The sequence below is a fragment of the Molothrus ater genome, chromosome 6 (genome assembly GCF_012460135.2).
Source record: "Molothrus ater isolate BHLD 08-10-18 breed brown headed cowbird chromosome 6, BPBGC_Mater_1.1, whole genome shotgun sequence".
In the NCBI taxonomy this organism is placed as follows: Eukaryota; Metazoa; Chordata; class Aves; order Passeriformes; family Icteridae; genus Molothrus; species Molothrus ater.
This window is the reverse complement of record NC_050483.2, coordinates 37,710,931-37,728,672: the sequence shown is the minus strand read 5'-3', so window position 1 is coordinate 37,728,672 and position 17,742 is coordinate 37,710,931. Positions and strand designations below refer to the sequence as shown.

Genomic DNA, 17,742 nt, shown 5'->3' with positions numbered 1-17,742 from the left:
TGGATCTGCAAGTTTATTTTGCATATCCATGAAAGAGTTTCAATATAAAACAAAAATAATATTTTGAATATGCTTCCCATAACAAGGAGGTAGACTATGGCCTCTGTGAGTCTGAGCCACAGAGGTCACCTAGGTTCTTTTCATGTGAAAGCTTCTTAAGAGATACAGCAAGCATTTCTGTGCTCTTCTGGAGACATATTTTTGATCAAATAGACAGGGTGTATACAAATTCTAGTAGTTCTAAGAAACAATGTAGCTCAGATAGTACCATACACAAACCAGCACCAGATTTCTTCCCACATCCTACAAGTGTGTTGAGTCATGTTCTTTTTATGCCTGAATATTTGAGGTAGCTGTGTAATTTCATTGTCCTTAATGCACCTACGTCAGTCAAACAGAACATACTCCTTCAATGTATTCTGCAAAACTCAATTAAAAGTGTTTTTATTTTAAAAAATTGTCCAGGAATATTGTAACTTGTCTCAAAATAATTGTAATAGAATTTAATCGTGAATCCAGTATCATGTTAGATTTACCTGCTTAAAAAATTATTTTAAACTTAAATATTTAGGTTGTATTTTAAAAGAAATATGCTAAATTTCCCCAGATTCTGATAGCAACTATTACACATCTGCTGCCCAGTACAGAAGCTTCCTCTTATGAGCAGGACAAGAGAGTAAGTATTTTTCATTTCTAGTACTTTCTGCCTCCTGAAAGCTGTGTCTCTTCTGAATTAGTTTTGCTGTGGGCCTATTAGGTCATTCAAATTTGGGCATTTTGGTGCAGTTTGTTTCTGACAGCTCCATCCTTCTGGACTACCATTCCCACAAGGAGCTGGAGTTCATCTGTTGTTCATTTTGGTCTTCAGAGCTCTGTTTCATCTTCTGTCTCTGGTTGCGAGAAGTCAGGAGCTATTGTAGTCTACACTCATATACCAAGCTACCCACTTTTCCACATGAGGATGCTTTCCATAATTGACCAAGTTTTCCCATGAACTACTGTCAATTGTACATGAAATATCAAATAAAAATTGTCTTACCTGTTTTGACAAATGTAGTCCTAATGAGTTTCAAAAGAATTGGTTAAAAATAAAACAACTCGGTACCCTTCATGATTAGGTTTATTATACTTTTGAAGGACAAACTTGGAATGCATTATGTGAAACTAGTAACTTAGGTAAATTGATTTTTTTAAAAACTTCTGTTTACCTTGGGAAATATTTTAGAGAATCTTGCAGATATTTATCTGAATTGTCTTCTCTTCCACAACGGAGTTTTAAAAATCAAAAACATTTATTTGGTCTGTAAGTTACTGATGATTTGGTGTGGATTTGTGTCTTAATCTAATTCTCTTCCAGAGTCTTTCAAAACATCCCAAGAGGGAGTTGATTCTTTTGCTAACTGAGTAACCTACAATGCAGGAAGCAGTTGGATTTCTTTCAGATGATAAAATATGATATGGTGCTGCATAACATTATTGATATGTTGTAAAGGACATTATGTGTTATTTATAAAGCACTAAATACAGCGGAATTGGTTCCATTTTGTGTAGTCCTTGATTCACTTTACTGTGAAATATATGTGCAAAATGGCACATCAGCCTTAATTTGGACCTGTGTTATCTGTCATTTTAAAAACAACAGCCTACAAATCAATTTTGAAAACTGTGGGTATCCTCTTAAGTATAGTATCTGCTCACAGTCATACCCTGATGAGAAACTGTTGAGTGGATGGCCTTTGTTAAATACCTCTGTAGCCAGTTTTTACTGATGCCATAGTTTTTGAAGGTTCAGTGATTAACAAGTGGGAGCTGCCATTGCTGCAGAAGGTTGACTTTACTGAATTGGAAAAAAAGGCAAAACAGAGAAATAAAATAAAGGGATAAATATGAAATAGCAGGTGCTGGCTTAATTGATTTGTAATGGAAAGTGTTTTTTCCAGTTGGTGGTTTCTTTACTTCTGTGCTTATTGGATTGGATAATGGCCTTGCCATTGAAGACTTTGCTGCAGCCTCTTCACACTACAGGAGCAGAAAACGATAAGACTGAAAGATCCGTTCTTAATTGTATATATAAGGTACATGTTTCTTTGCTCACTTATTAAGAATTTCTATGTATGAAGGTAGTGTCAGTTTCCATGGAAATGAAGGCAAATGTTTTCTGTAAACTGACCTCCATTCTACTCCTGAAATATAGGTTGGCTCAGTTCTTCTATGTTTCACTGCATCAGCTTGACCTTTGGTATATTTGGAATAGTAGATTTTGGTTTACATTTTGGATGGTTAACCAAGCCTTTTTTTTTGTATGTCATATAGATTGCAGATGCTTGTATTGTAGAATACTAACTGTACATTTAATACAAAAGGATGTAACTTTTATATATCAAGCAGTTTCATTTAGCAATGAGAAAAGCAAAAGCACTTTTGCTTTTGTTAGACAGTAAGTTACAATTACTGTCTTTAGGAGCTCAGGAGAAAGGGGTTTTTATCCTTTTTGCAAGGGAAGGGGATTAAAACCTCTAGCAGCTTAGACCTAGCATATGTAATTAAAGAAGATAGGAGATCTAAAAATAAAGGTAGCTTAATGATTGTTTTGTGAGTTTTGTTTCATTATTGTTAAATTCCACTTTGGTGGTAATAATTTTCTTTGCAGACCAGAGTTTGTTTCTGTAAACATTAAGCATCTAAAATTTTCCAATATTTCATCATGCCTGCCTTCTAACAAATAGGTTCTTGAAATGCAAATAAAAATAAACTTCATTTCTTATAAAACTATAAATTTCAGTAGTTAATGTAATGAAATTCTTGTTTCTTTCTAGGTTCTGCATGGATGTGTCTATGGGTCTCAGTGTTTTAGCAACCCAAAATATTTTCCTCTAAGCCTTTCTGATCTGGCATGTATGGATTATGATCCTTTTATGCATTTAGAGAGCTTAAAGGAACCAGAACCACTGCATTCTCCAGACTCTGAGAGGTCTTCTAAACTTCAGCCAGTCACTGAAGGTTTGTCTAATTGCCTAAATACATTCTCTTTCAAAAAAAATTTGTCTGGGTTTCAGTATTTAAGTGTTGGTCTACAGCACAGGTTTTCAGCTATATGTAGACACTAGGTGAGAACCATTAGTATGGAATGAGCAAATGTAATTTTTGAGCAATTACCATTTGATTAACTGAAATAAGTATGTTCTGAACAACACCAAGATCAATAGGATATGGATTCTTCTGTGCTCTGTGTATCAGCAGAAGTGTTAAGTACTGCAACATGGATGAATGTTGTTTTTCATTTTACCTTCAGTAAATTAATTTGATTTTTCCTTATTTTCCTCCTTTTTCTAGAAGAATTTTGGATTTTTGTTCCTGTTTGACATTGCAGTATTGAATGCTTTCCATGAATATTTTTAGCCTATCATAATTTTTTGTTGATCTCTTCTTACACTGCTTAAAACCACAGATTTTTTTAAAAAGAGAGAAATTTTCTGTCCTCTGGTTAGAACCTTAGGAGACATGGGAATTAGCATTTTCCTCACAATTCAAAAATAAAGAATCAAGAATCTAAGCCACAGAGGACTATCATGTATTATGCAGTGTATCTAGTAAATATCAAATGGTTACATAGGGAAGAAAATTGAAAAAGATGAGATTAAGATACGAGCAACTCTGTGTAGTGCTATTCTGCCTCTGTATTAAGTTGTTCCATTTAGGCTTTTTTAAGGGTATTAAGAACCAGATAAATGCAGCAGTTCTTTGTAGCAGCTGTGTGCTAACAGCAGGTGATTTTGTGGTCTGTAGTGACTACGTGCTGTTTTTTATGTAGAGAAAATGGCTAATCATTGTGCCCTTGTCTAAGGCATGCTTCATCATCGTCAAGTACTTTTTTGGCCAAAGAATTCTAAACATAGAGCTGTCCCCTAATAAGCTCAGTATTGGATTGAACAAGACTGATCTGAGAACTACTGGCAGGAGGAGCTGTAATTATTAAATTTACTGAAGAATGAAGCAAGGTACTATAGTTGGCTTTTCGTCAAATGGCTGTGGCCTTATTAGTAAAAAGTAATCATCTGCAGGGTCAGAATGAAAGAGGCTTCGAAGGATTCATTCTGTCCTAATTACAGTCTCACCTATACATATTATGTAAAGCTAATATTTAAAGCATTTGCCAAAATTTACTTCCACTGCATGTTCTATTACAGTGTAGTGAATTGTAGTAGCTTTTTATGCCTGGCATCTTTTGTATTCCGTAATAATCTGTAATTATGGGTTAGAAGCAAATGCCGTGTGGCTTTTTTAATTTGACAATCTGAAAAGACAACCCTGAATAGATTTCTCTTTAAATGAATACAGTTGCACAAAGCCTTAGCATCAATATCTTCATTTTGCATTTCCAACCATGATCTTTTCTTTTATGATTTCTTGTTAAATTTCTTAATAAAAGTAATTTCAGATGTTTCTTTTATCTCTCCAGATAAATTAAGTTTCAGGGCTCTGCAATTGTAAGTTAGACTGTGAAATTTAATTGGCAGACCTACAGCATTATAAGGCAACCCTGGTTCTGCAACCTTGGCACTTCTAGTCCCCATTGCCAGGCAGAGAATAAAATTGGTAGTGCTTGACCGGTTGCACAGCATCTGTTCTCCCTGGCATTGTTGGAGGAGTGAGAGGAGTAAAACTAGTGGGTAACAACCAGTCTGGGTCTCTGTCAAGACCGAGGGTCAATTAGTACAAGCTAGCAGCAGAACAGAATGCCAATGGGTCAGCATCTTTCAGTAGAGTAAAAGGGCTATCATAGTATTTTTCTTGAAGGAATGGAAATGAGCAGGGCAGAAGTTACAAGGAATTCAGGGAAGTTCTACAAAAACGGGGTAGGAATTGTGAAACTCTTTCCTTAGGCCACAAGCAAAGCTGCAAGTGCTGAAATGACAGAATTCCTAAGACAGGGTGCTTTAATGGATGTGATTGACTTACCCTGTTATGCCTCCATTGTTCAAGGTCAGATCCATCTCAAGTATTGTAAATACTTAGCCACAGCATAATGTGGTATGAGACCAAGAAGATACAGGACTTAGAGTGACACAGCTGTGTAGTGGAGACAGTATCTACTGAGAGGTGTGGAGCAAGCCATGCAATAAACATCAGGACAAAGGTTTCTTAAATCCTCTGGGAACAGGCATATGTCAAGAGAGATGATTATTGGCTTCTCTTTTTCAGTAACTTTACAAGTTCTGTTAGTCACAAAGAAGCTCTTAACCTAGGATTATCTGTAAAATTGTCTTTGTTCTGCTTTCTGTAGCTGGTAAAGTGGTAGATTTTAGTATGGGATATACAAAGAATAACTTTAAAATTAGGTATTAAGTATATTAAACTGTTACATTTAAACCAGAATAAACTTTTAGCAGCTCTCAGTAAGGACACCAGTAGGAAGCTTTTATTGCATCATCAGAACTTGCTGGCAGCAAGTCTGTGATGCTTTCATATATCCATCTGAAGAATCCCTGGGCTTGTCTATGTGAAGGCTGATGAACTGTTCCTCTGGTTAGTGTTGGCAACAACCTAACCAGATGCAGCTGGCATCCAGCCAGGGTTAAACCATCACCATTTGTATACCTGTTGATACAGTACAGGTATACAAATGGTGATGGTGATGGTTTAACCCTGGCTGGATGCCAGCTGCCCACCAATGCTGCTCCATTATTCTCCTCCTCATCTATGCAGGGGAGAGAAAATATAAGGAAAGGTTCATGAGTTGAGATAAAGACAGGAAGAGATCATTCACCAATCACTGTCATGGGCAAAATAGATTTGACTTAGGGAAATTAATTGAATTTATTACCAAGCAAATCAGGATAGGATAATGAGAAATAAGACCAAGTCTTCCAAACAGCATACCCCTACCCCTCCTCCTTTCTGGCCTTAACTTCATTGTAAATCCCTACCTCTCCTTGCCCCTAGTGGTGCAGGGGGATGGGGACTGGGGGACTGCAGTCACTTCACCACACATTGTCTCTGATGCTCCTTCCTCCACAGGGGAAGGACTCCTCATTCTCTTCCCCTGCTCCAGCATGGGGGCCCTCACACATTCCTCACTGCAGTTGGAATGGACATCTTGCAGCACAGTTATGATCTCTACTTCAACAGGAGACTTCCACAACACAAATCCTTCCCACAAACTGCAGTTCTTAATGAATGCTTTACTCTGGGTCCCCTTCATATGGCTCAGTCCTGTAGGCTCCAGCATGGGTCCTTCATTGAGTCACAAGTCCTTCTCCAAACCTGCTCCTCCACAAGCCTGCTTCAGCATGGGCTCCTCTCTGCACAGCACCAGAGTTCCTGCCAGGAGGAGCCTGGTATAGTGTGGACTTCCCACAGGATCACAGCTTCCTTGGGGCATCCGCCTGCTCTAGCATGGGGTCCCAGTGGCTGCAGGTGCTTATCTGTACCATCATCCCCCAATGGCTGCAGGGAGGGGCACACCCTGTCTCACCATGGTCTGCACCAGAGGCTGCAGGGAATCTCGGCTCCAGTGGCTGGAGCACCTCCTGCCTCTCCTTCTTTACTCACCTTGGTGCCTGCAGAGTTGTTGCTTTCACATATTCTCACTCTGCTCTTTTCTGGCTGAAATTTCCTTTTGCCCAATATTTCTTTTTCCTTCTTAACTCTGTTATTCCATAGGCATTACTTCTATCGCTGATCAGTTTGGTCTGACTTGGAGCTGGCTGACGTTGCCTTCATCAGACACCGGGGAGACTTCTGGCAGCTTTTCAGAGAAGCCCCCCTGCAACCCCCACACTACCAAAACCATGCCACACAAACCCACTGTTCTAATTAACTGCACCTAACTAGCCAGCTTAGATGTTCCTAAGCCAACCTGGACTGCATAGGGCCACAACCTGCTAGCTTACTTCTGAAATTTTCTGTTTCATTTCAGGACCATAAACATATATGACAGAGAATTTTTTTCTTATAGACAAAAACATTTTGTAAGCTGATCTTCACAGATCTCAAATCTGTTAGAGGTAGTTCTGATTGGAAGGTTCTAGTAAGCTTACATGGATACAGTGGTCTACCAGTTATTTATTTGATTGATTTTTACCCCAATATTCATATTTCTCCAAACATATGTTAAAATCTTTGCATAGATTGATCTTTTTTTTTCTAATATTTTTAAATTTCTAATGAAAAAGCCTTCCCTGCCTGATGTCTAATCTTAGCTTTTGTTTAAAAAGTAGAAATATAAAGTACTTTTCATATAAGGCTTTGCTGTATGCCATTTTACTGAAAGGACACAAAATGCACACTTTTAAAAAATACTTTGTACATAGTGCATCTGGATTAACACAGTTTGTGTTTTGTGGGGAATATTTTAGAGATGGGTTCTCTGTTACTGCATGTCTATATAGCTGAAGTTAACAATTAGAAAGGAATGAGACTTGCTTAAACTAAGGTAAAATACAGGAAATTAAGCTAATCAGGACACTCTAAGGCTCCCTCTAAACATAATGAAAGAAAAATAAGTGTTTTTAGAGAGTGATTCATCCCATTGAATTTGAGATTAATCAGTCTGTACAGGTCATCATTCTTTAGACAGCTAAAATTATAAGGAGAGTTAAATTCCCCTTCAGTCATAGTTTTTTACTTCTACTACATAACCATAGTTGCTTAAAACTATTCAGCCAAAGTTGAATTAAAAAGTTAATAGCACATCTTAAGGAATCCTTCATTCATGCTACAGATACAAATTAGTAGTGATGGACCTTCAGCCTTTCCACAAAAGAGGTAATTTCAGGACTGAGAAAAATAAAGAGTGTAACATTTCTTGTAAATTACCCAATGATCATGTACATATTTAAATTACATTGCCCAAGCCAGAGGCAGTTCCATTGTGAAGAAAGCAGCAATGTGTTCTCTCAGGAAGACAGGTCAACAAAGCAGTGAGCTGGCTGCCTTAATGTGTAAAGATATGACTTAGTTTGTAGAATTTGTGGTAAAGCTCTGATGGCTTGCATTATTGCATATTTTCATTTGCCCTCCAGAAACAAAGAGCATGATTTAGATACTCATTTTAAGGTTTTAATATATTGAATGTTCAGTTTTTCCTGATTGAAGAGATGTGCTTCTAGGAATAAATTAAGTTGCAAAATTAATTTAAAATTTTCATAATTTCAAAATGCATTACTAGGCTTGGGATTTTTTTCCTTTTTTTTTCCTGGGGAAACCATCATCAAAATCAGATTTTATATGTGGCAAAAATGTTTCAAGATTACTTTATTTTATTTCAACATAACAGGTTGCATCTTACAGTCTACTTTTCAGTATACTTCTCTTGATACTTCTAATTAAAGCTTTCTGTGTCATTTTTAGATCAGCAGCACTGTATTCTGAGAGAAGACTTAGATGTAGTGTTCAAATTTTATAAAAGAAACAATGACAGATCTATGATTTTAATTCAAGTGCAAAGTTTTCAGGGCAAGGCTGTATTAGGACTGAGAATGGATCTTTCAAATTTAAATTAATTGTTCCCCTCTTTGTCTCACGGTGTCACCTTTCCTTTCCCATGTGTCCTTTAGGCTCCTCAGAGACACACAGAGGCACAAAACAACCATGGTCAGTTTGAGATCTTCAGGGGTTGGCACACAACAGTAATAGTAATAGCATATGCTAGAAGGTACTTATTTCTTCAGGTTTCTCAGCAGAACTTAACAGGAGGCATTTAACCTTTATAGAGTGGGACTTCAGGTATCTGGAAAGCCTGTGTGTCTCTGCTCCTGGGAACCTGAGCAAAGTATTACCTTATTTATCTCTGCAGTGGCAAGTGCTAAATACTTGGTATAAATATCCTGATAAAGATGGGGCCACCCTCTGCATTGTCCAGGTGCTGGTCAATAATGTGCTGATAAATGATTCTCCAAGCACCCAGCTTATTTTCTCTTTGTTTTTTATAAAATCTGCTTCCAGTTCCTTCTTATGTTTCAGCAGATGGCACTATAACTTAATTTCCTTGTATGCTGCCAGTATCTGGACACGTAATTCAGCATCACTGAATGTTTTTGTATTTGTAAATTTTAAACCTCAAGAATGCTATACATGATAAAAATATCTGTAATTTACTTGTATTAATTCTCAAGGCATTCATTTATTAAAATACTTGAGTAGGTATGAGTTTTAGAATTGTATAAATGTTATATTGATTTTGCCAGCTATTAAATGGATGAAATGTTTCCCTATTTGCAGTTCAGATGTAGTGCTTCCTAAAGAAATAACCAGAATCCCAAACATCTCCTACATGCTGTACCCAAACCTTTTGGGGAAAAAAAAAAAGGCAAATACATGTTTATTTTTGCAGTTGCTGAATGCATCCATCTTCAGAAACTGAAGATCTGTAATGGCAGCCAGTACACATGACAAATTTGCCTTTATTTTTCCAGTTAAATCAATTAAGACATCTGAAACTGAGAAATTTGTTTATTAAACATTAGGTTTTGCAGCTTATGAATATCCAACATAAAGGGAGATTAATTCATTATATTTTACTTCTATGCCCAAGAGGTTCCATATTCTCAGTAAATACTGAATGAAAAAGTAGCATCATTCAGAACATTCTGGTTTGATGGATTTTGGTGAGAAAGAAGATGGGAAGTGTTTGCAGCAGTTTTCAATGTTCAGTGTAATTTAAAATATGTTATATAATCCTGAGGAGTACAGATTTTTAATCTTCCCTTTGTAAATCCCAAATTCAGGGCATCCGTGCCCAGTTACAAGAGAAGGGATACAGAAAACAAGTACTTTGCCATTTTGATCTTGTTCCTTCTTCCACCAGTTTTATTCTGCAATGTAATATTTTTGTGTATGGGTTCTTCAGTGGGTCCCCTGAACCAGTTGATGGTTCTCTGCCTGAAAGAGTCACTTGGTCCAGCTCATGTATTCATGTAGAGTATTGACTTGATAAGAATAATTTAGTAACAATATAGTACTGTGTTAGCGGGGTGTGATATAAACATTAAAAATACCTTTTTTTTAAATTTAGATGACATAACATGCAAGTGGAAGGGCATGCAGCAAAGAAGGAGGTGGCAAAAACCATGTTGAAATACCAGTGCATGTCACAGGATGAATTTCACATAAGATGGGCACAATTAACTTGTCTTTCTCCCTCCCAAGGTTTTCTAACCTGAAGCTTCTTAAAATGCAGTTGTGGCATGAGATTTCATTTTTAAAAATTTTGATAATGTTAGATAATGTTCAATATAGACAGCCTGGTCTTTGATTTTGTACTTAAAATTGTCCAGTGCTATTCTCAAGCTGACCTACAGCTATATGCTCCCCAGGGAAATTAAGATGGATTAGATCTTTTGTGCATCTATCTTCCTTTGTATTTCTCAGTGTAATGATGTGTATAAATATAAAAATACACTGCAGTTGGAATGGACATCTTGCAGCACAGTTATGATCTCTACTTCAACAGCAATTCAAGATTTATTTTCACTAGATAAGAAATCATGTATTTTAGAAGAACAGTGCTGATAGCAAAGCTATGGCAAAGGAAGTATAATCTAGATAGATATAGACATGGCTGTAAAATAGTGGAGATGCTTCTTAAACTGTTTTAGGATTTTTCATGCTGTTTATATACAAGACCAATGGTGACCAACATACATATTTTTCTGTTACTGAATTGCATGCATCCTCAGCTTGCAGCGCTCATTCTCTCAGGAAGAGACCAAAAGAAACACATAAATCTCAGTGTTGTTTTTCTGAACTCTTCTTTTAAAACCTGTGCTCTTTCTCCTGCAGTGAAAACTCACATGCAACAAGGATTAATTTCTGTGGCTGCTCGTACTGTGATAACACATCTAGTCAACCACTTGGGCCACTATCCTATGAGCGGAGGTCCTGCCATGCTGACCAGTCAAGTGTGTGAAAACAATGACAATCCATACAGTGAAAGTCCTGAGCTTTCTCCTGAACTTTTTGAGAACCCAAATCTTCAATTCTTTGTATTAAACAATACTTCCCTGGTGTCTTGCATACAAATCCAAGCAGAAGATGACATGCCTGGGGGAGGACTGTCTGCTGGACTTGCATCAGCTAATTCAAATGTTAGAATTATAGTGCGTGATCTGTCTGGCAAATACTCATGGGATTCGGCCATTTTGTATGGACCATCATCTTTATGTGGATCTTCACAACAAACATCTTTTGCACTTTCATTATCTCAGCAAGATAAACCAGAAGATGCTCTTTCATCTTTTGAGCATGTGGAGGATGTATCTGCAAGAGATGGAATTACACTCCAAGTTAAAAGGAAATTTAGAGACACTGTACCAACATGGGATACAATTAGGGATGAAGAAGACGCTCTTGATGAGCTGCTGCAGTATTTAGGTGTTACAAGCCCTGAATGCTTACAGAGAACTGGTGTTTCACTCAACATCCCTGCTCCTCAACCAGTCTGCATCTCAGAAAAGCAGGAGAACGATGTCATCAATGCAATTCTGAAACAGCACACAGAAGAGAGAGAGTTCGTTGAAAAGCATTTCAATGATGTAAATATGAGGGCTATGGAGCAGGACGAGCCAACCTCACAAAAGCCACAGTCAGCATTTTACTACTGTAGATTACTTCTCAGTATACTAGGAATGAATTCATGGGATAAAAGGTAAAACTACTCATATTTTAAGAACTTTTTTAAAGGAACTGTGCTGTTCTTACCTTCATAATAGAGTTTGTTAAGCCAAAAATATTACAGGCCAGCTAACAAAAGAGAGGGGGTGTGCATCTAAGACCTAAATGGCAGCTTTCTTCTGCTTTTCAGCCTGTCATTTAGAGAGACAGAAAGGAGGTATCTTTTGCATTTATTGTGATTCATAGTCTTTCCTTAGAAAGTGTTGTAAGTCAAATTGAAGGAATCTTGTATTCCCTTTGCTTCCCATGTATGTTGCTGCAAAAATCATTACCTTTCAATGTCAGAATAATACTCAGAAAGTGTCATATTCTCATCTATTGTGTTGCTGGACAGCGTCCTGCTGCTTTGTCTGCTAAAAGCATGCTTGCATGCAGCCTCAAAGCCTTGCCTGTGTATTAGCTAATGAGAAAGATGTGTCCCCTACTATTTATTTCAACATTGTCTGTGCTTGAGTACTGTCTGAATATTGTTTAGAACAGGAGAGAACCATGTTCAATTACAGAAGTAATGTCTCTTAACATTATTGTTTTTGTGTGGGTGTGGTTAGGTGCATGTCTGCATATACATGGGGGTATGTACAAATATTACAAATATTAGCATCCTAGAATTTATGGGTCTTTCTGAAATCGTCTTCTGCCACTGCTTTCAAATTCCATATTAGAATCATTGATATATTTTCCTACTATGAAGGGAAATGGATATTCAGTAAAACAAAAATAATCAGTCACTGAGGTATCACTGGAATCAGACAAAACGTTGGTATTACAACCCTTCTTATTTGGATCTTTAATTCCTCAAGGCAGTCTGGTTTTGAACAGGACTGCTCTTAATTCCACAGTGTTTTGTGGGAAACATCTTAAGCACAGTTGAAAAGACATCAAAACTGCCTTTCTTTCTCTAACATATTGGTTTCGTTTTTTGTTTAAATTGTTACAGCTGGCTGGGTTATTACTGAGCTAAATCTGCTCTGCAGTTCAGGGTAGCAAAAGTTCTGTGTTGAATTCACCCACTCCTTACAACAGTAGACTAATGGGAGTGTCTTTTGTCAGTAAACATATGTATTTTCTGGTTCTGTAGAGAAGAAATGGATCACACAGTCAGATCCAAGGGGTTGACAGAAGAAAGTGGAAAGAAATAAAGGTTATAGTCAGGGCTGTAATGAATGTAGAAGATTTGCTGGATAAGAAAAATTGCTTGTATATTTTTTTTAAGATGTCTTGATTTTCATATGTTAAGAAAGGACTGTTGAAAAGGCAGAAGCATTTGTTGACTGTTCCCGAGTGGACCTGGATATGTTGTTGTACCATTGTTGTACTGTTCTGTATCCATCAGTGAAGAGGTAATAAAAGAGTTACAAATTTCTCTATTTAGAAGGAGCTTTCATCTCCTGAAGAAAAATGAGAAGTTACTTCGAGAACTCAGAAATTTGGACTCAAGACAATGGTAAATTCTTTTAATGACTGCCTACTTACTTGTTTTAAGTGTGCTTTTACTCAAATGGCTCTAATTGCATAGATGTGAGAGTTGAGCTGACTTTTTAAATAGTTTTTTAAATTATTAATGTATTTTGCAGAGTACTGTTGTTTTTTCTGTTATACTGAAGTTGCATCAATTTTATTTGTAGTGTCAAATTCTGCACGTAAAATATCATGAGATAAACAAATTTCAAAACACCTTATAATTATAAGCATATGTGTATGCATAACATTTAATTCTTTTAAAACTTTGATATATCAAAGCCTTCTCATTTTAAGTTTTGGTTGATTGTTTAGCTGTTTGAAATAGTCCCAGTATTTGAAGACATGGAGTTTTAGTTAGAATTGTCGCACAGAATTGAAAACTGACTTATTTTTGTAGAAGTTGAAACAAAACCCAGTGGAAGTTGTAGAAGTGTGAGAAACCATCTCCATTTGTTCCAAAGTCTAAGAATAGCCTGTCAACAGAAGACATTTAAATGATTATGACCTTTAAAAAATATGTAAAAATGCTTCATTCAGTTGGACAAGGTGCATTTTCACGATGTTCAGAGGGTACTGTTGTTAATAGGCAGTGTAGTGTGGATAATGCCCACATTACAGGTGTTGCCCATGTAAAAAATCCACCTATTCAATTAGTAGTTGGTACAGGCAGCACCACCCTGCATCTTAGAAGTGATGGAAGGGGTAAATGCTGCTCATGTATAGCAAAACTTCAGGCTCTAGAGAAGATGACACTAGAAAGGACAGAATGAGGAAATGGAAATATAGGAAAAATCCAAAAAGAAGCCATATAATTCTATTGTATTTCCACTATGCATTTTTTATGCTTTAAAAGCCATGCTCTGTGTGTGCTGTTTGCATATTTTCATTTCATATTGGTTAAGGCACTGTCATGCATTGACCATTCTGTTTTACAGCCGAGAGACACACAAGATTGCAGTGTTTTATGTTGCTGAGGGACAGGAAGATAAACACTCCATTCTTACGAATACTGGGGGAAGTCAAGCCTATGAGGATTTTGTAGCTGGTCTTGGCTGGGAGGTATTTATTCAATGTTTTTATCCTAGGTTGTTTTACAAAGGCAATTACCAATATCTTCGTATATTACAAGTCTTTGGCTCTTCAGCATTTCTCACAAGTACTGAAATACACCGGTTTAAAAATGGAGTTTAGAGAAGAATTCCTGGTTTAGTTTCATTAGCATTGCTAGCCTTGCTAGCTTGAATTTAAATTCAAGCTCTCAACAACTGAAGAGAGTCTGTGCAGGCAAAGATAATTCTTTAATGTGCAGTCCTGTACTTGGCTTTCACGGACTGATTAGGAGGCATCTTGATTTCCCCGTAAGCTTGTAAAGTGTAAAGTCTATTGAAGTTTGAGTTTTGCTCAAATTGGGAATTTCAAAAAGTACAGACAAGCAGTTTCTCACATACTCTCTTCTTCCTGCCTGCAGGCATGTATCACAGTTCACACACTCCACTCTACTTCTCTTCCAGATATCAGATATTGTGATCTACCCCATCATCTATGTGGGCCTGCAGCTCTTTAGTCACTTGTGCAATACTGTCATAAGGATTTCCTTTCTTCCATCTTTCTTTCAGATGCACAGGATTAATTACCACTGTAGAGTTCCATTTGGCACTGTTGCACAGAATACAGGAATGGCTTTGGTCCTGGTTGGCTGTATAGGAAGCTGCAGGTTTTTTGCTCCTCTTGCAACTTGTGCTCATCAGGAGTGTCCACATGAGTGTCAATCTTATTTGTTCTTTGTATTTCTTTACTCCTTAGGTATAAAAGGACACTACCAGATTAACTGTGTGGATAATGACTCTGACTTTCCCACAGGAACAGAGGAAAACAGCTACAAGTCTGCTGACTTTCATGAACATAGATGTTTTTTTCCCACATTCAGGAGGAAAAAAAACAAAACTAGTACCATAAAATATCCTTCTTTAGTGGTTTAATTCTCTTAGGCAGTATTAGCTAGTTTAAAGAGTTGCTAGTTTGGATTAATAGTCCATAATGAGACAACTAATATTTTAACATTTTAACATTAAGTTCGGCATCCTTTTGTATCAAGAAAACAAACATATCCCATGCAGGCAGAGATTAAATGTATTCACATCTGAAAAACAACATTTTGTAGTCACTGTTTTAAAGGCAAAGCAGCACATTTAACAAGCTTAGTTATTTCAGTGTCAGACTATTTCTCATTGATCTAAGACTTAAAAGCTTATTTACAAATTATCAGTTAGTTTCCTGTGAATTTTTTTTCATATTCACAGAATGAAAAATTCTTAAAAAATGTATGGAAGGCAATAAATTCCCTGGCTGTTACACAGAGTTTTTCCAGAGCTCAGGTCAAGGTTGATGTAATATCAGAGAATTTTAAAAAATTGAGAAAGCACATGTAAGTGACTTCTCTCAAATGATCAGGGAAAAATGCAGTAAATATTAGTTACACAATCTTTCCTTTCTTCTAACCTCATCCTTCCAGTAGCTTTTGTGGTGACCGTGGAATATAGAATGCTAGTGCACCATTAGAATATAGAATGGTGTGCACCATTTTGTTAGGTCACAGTCTACTCAGCAAGTCTGAGCTCTTTTAGAAATCAAGAGTAACAATACTGTTGGGAAAAGGATCTTCACTTTTAAAGTTCAGTTAAAAGTGCATCTAAAAGTATAAAGAGTGTATTTATTACCTGATAATTTTTTTTTGGGTAAAGTTTCCTGGTCTTTATTTCTAGGTAAATCTCACAAACCATTGTGGCTTTATGGGAGGACTGCAAAAAAACAAAAGCACTGGATTGACCACTCCATATTTTGCTACCTCAACAGTGGAAGTCATGTTCCATGTGTCAACAAGAATGCCTTCTGATTCAGATGACTCTTTAACAAAAAAGGTAGGTGTTTCTGAATAAAGTGTTCTCTGTATAATAAACCTAGAGAAATTAGAGTCAAATAAAATCCAGTAACTTTTTTAAAAATCCAACACAACAACAAAAAACCATAAAATATCATAACATCTTTACCTGCTAAGTTGGTATATTCTCTGCCAATTTCTAATTTTACCATACTGGTGATTTTTCCAATCATTGAAATTGTTGGCAAGAACATATGAAAAGTGCAGGAAAGTAATGGTTGGTGCAGAAGAAAAAGTATTACATCTGAATGATATCTTAGTACTTTTGAAACCTTAGATGCCCATTAAGAAATATGTGGTGAGTGCTTTCTGACATGACTTTTTATTCACCTAAAGGTCATGTGCAGGTTATTAACATAATTTTCCCTTAAAAAAAAAGTTAAAAATATGAAGACGATGTTTATTTTATCTAAGGTGTATTGTCCTGGAGGAGGCACAGGTTCTCAACAGCGATATGATCTCTTATAGCTGCATTAAGAAAAAAAAAAATTTCTGTATTGGTATTTTTTTCTTTAGAATTTAATAAATTCCGCATTAGTGATAATAAGTTACAGTCTCGAACATGTGTCCTACTATAAATGAACAATTAGCTATCCTCAGACTGTCCCCCCGTCCTGCATACATACGTCTTCAGATGTGCTAATCCATTCACTAGACACGTTAATGAGCACTGGTTGAAGTGTAATATTGGAGGAACTGAAGCTGGTTGACCTCAGCATGGACTTTAATACTTGTAATTAAATTAGATGGGAGACAGTTAGTAAAGAGAGAAATAGCCATGCCTCTGGCAAGCTTCAATTATTAATGACTTCTTTTTCTTTGTGTTCAACTTGAAGAAAAAATATTATTGTTCTTATTATAGACTAACTATGAAATCTAACTTCTCACTGTTCCATCTCAGGTTGGTTTGGTGGGATTTTTTAATTAAAAATGCTTTTGCTTGTGTGCCTATTATGCTGCATCCTTTCTGTTCTTTATTTCCTGAAGTAGAGTCAGGTAATACTAAGGTTGTTAAATGATTTATAGAAATGATTAATAGCAAAAATAACTAATTTTAAAATTGTGACTGTTGCTACTGCTTTAGTCTAGAACAATGTGGGGGGGAGTCTGTTTAAGTTGAATGGCTTCTTTATTTTTTAAACAAAAACCCAGTTTTATAAAACACAGCTTGTAATTAACCTTACAATGTTTGTTTATAATCTGTTTGAATTAGATTATTACCAAGTGTTGAAAAGGGGGAAGATGGGTCAAAAATAGTTGATAATGAAAATTAATTAATAGTGAATAATTTGAAAATTATGTGGACTTCAGTTGAACACAGAGGCAAGATCTCATGTCTGTTTCCAGGAGCATGTCATGAAGGAGTGTTTTAGGTAGCTCAAAGAATGACCAGCAAAGGCAGTGGCAAAAGCAGGTGTAATATTCAAATAAAAGTGTGACACTGTTCATTGGCAAGGTTCAGTCTACTGCTGATGGATGCTTAAAGCACACAGAGAAAAGTCAGACTAAAATGTAAAATCAATCAATCAGTCTAAAATCAACCAAGTATGGTCTGTGGGGAGGCAGGGATGAAAAAAGGGTAAGGATGGGAAAGGCTAAGGATAAAAAGCAATGAGGAAGATCCTCCCAGTGAGTCACAAGGTTCAGAGTGGATCCCCTTGCCAAACTCA

The 17,742-nt window shown here is 36.5% G+C and overlaps 1 protein-coding gene across 14 annotated transcripts in view; it reads left to right on the top strand.

Moving 5' to 3' along the window:
* The window catches only part of RALGAPA1 (Ral GTPase activating protein catalytic subunit alpha 1), a 132,373-nt gene that overhangs the window by 70,313 nt on the left and 44,318 nt on the right, over positions 1–17,742 (top strand). For all 14 annotated transcript variants that reach the window (XR_008508448.1, XR_008508447.1, XM_036384014.2 and 11 more), the window contains 7 exons: positions 608–676; positions 1,941–2,075; positions 2,817–3,000; positions 10,783–11,647; positions 13,046–13,117; positions 14,070–14,193; positions 15,897–16,052. Coding sequence is in view for 12 of the 14 variants with exons in the window: in XM_036384014.2 (XP_036239907.1) it covers positions 608–676; positions 1,941–2,075; positions 2,817–3,000; positions 10,783–11,647; positions 13,046–13,117; positions 14,070–14,193; positions 15,897–16,052 (1,605 nt within the window). In the remaining 2 variants the exon portion in view is untranslated. The remainder of the gene's footprint in view (positions 1–607; positions 677–1,940; positions 2,076–2,816; positions 3,001–10,782; positions 11,648–13,045; positions 13,118–14,069; positions 14,194–15,896; positions 16,053–17,742) is intronic.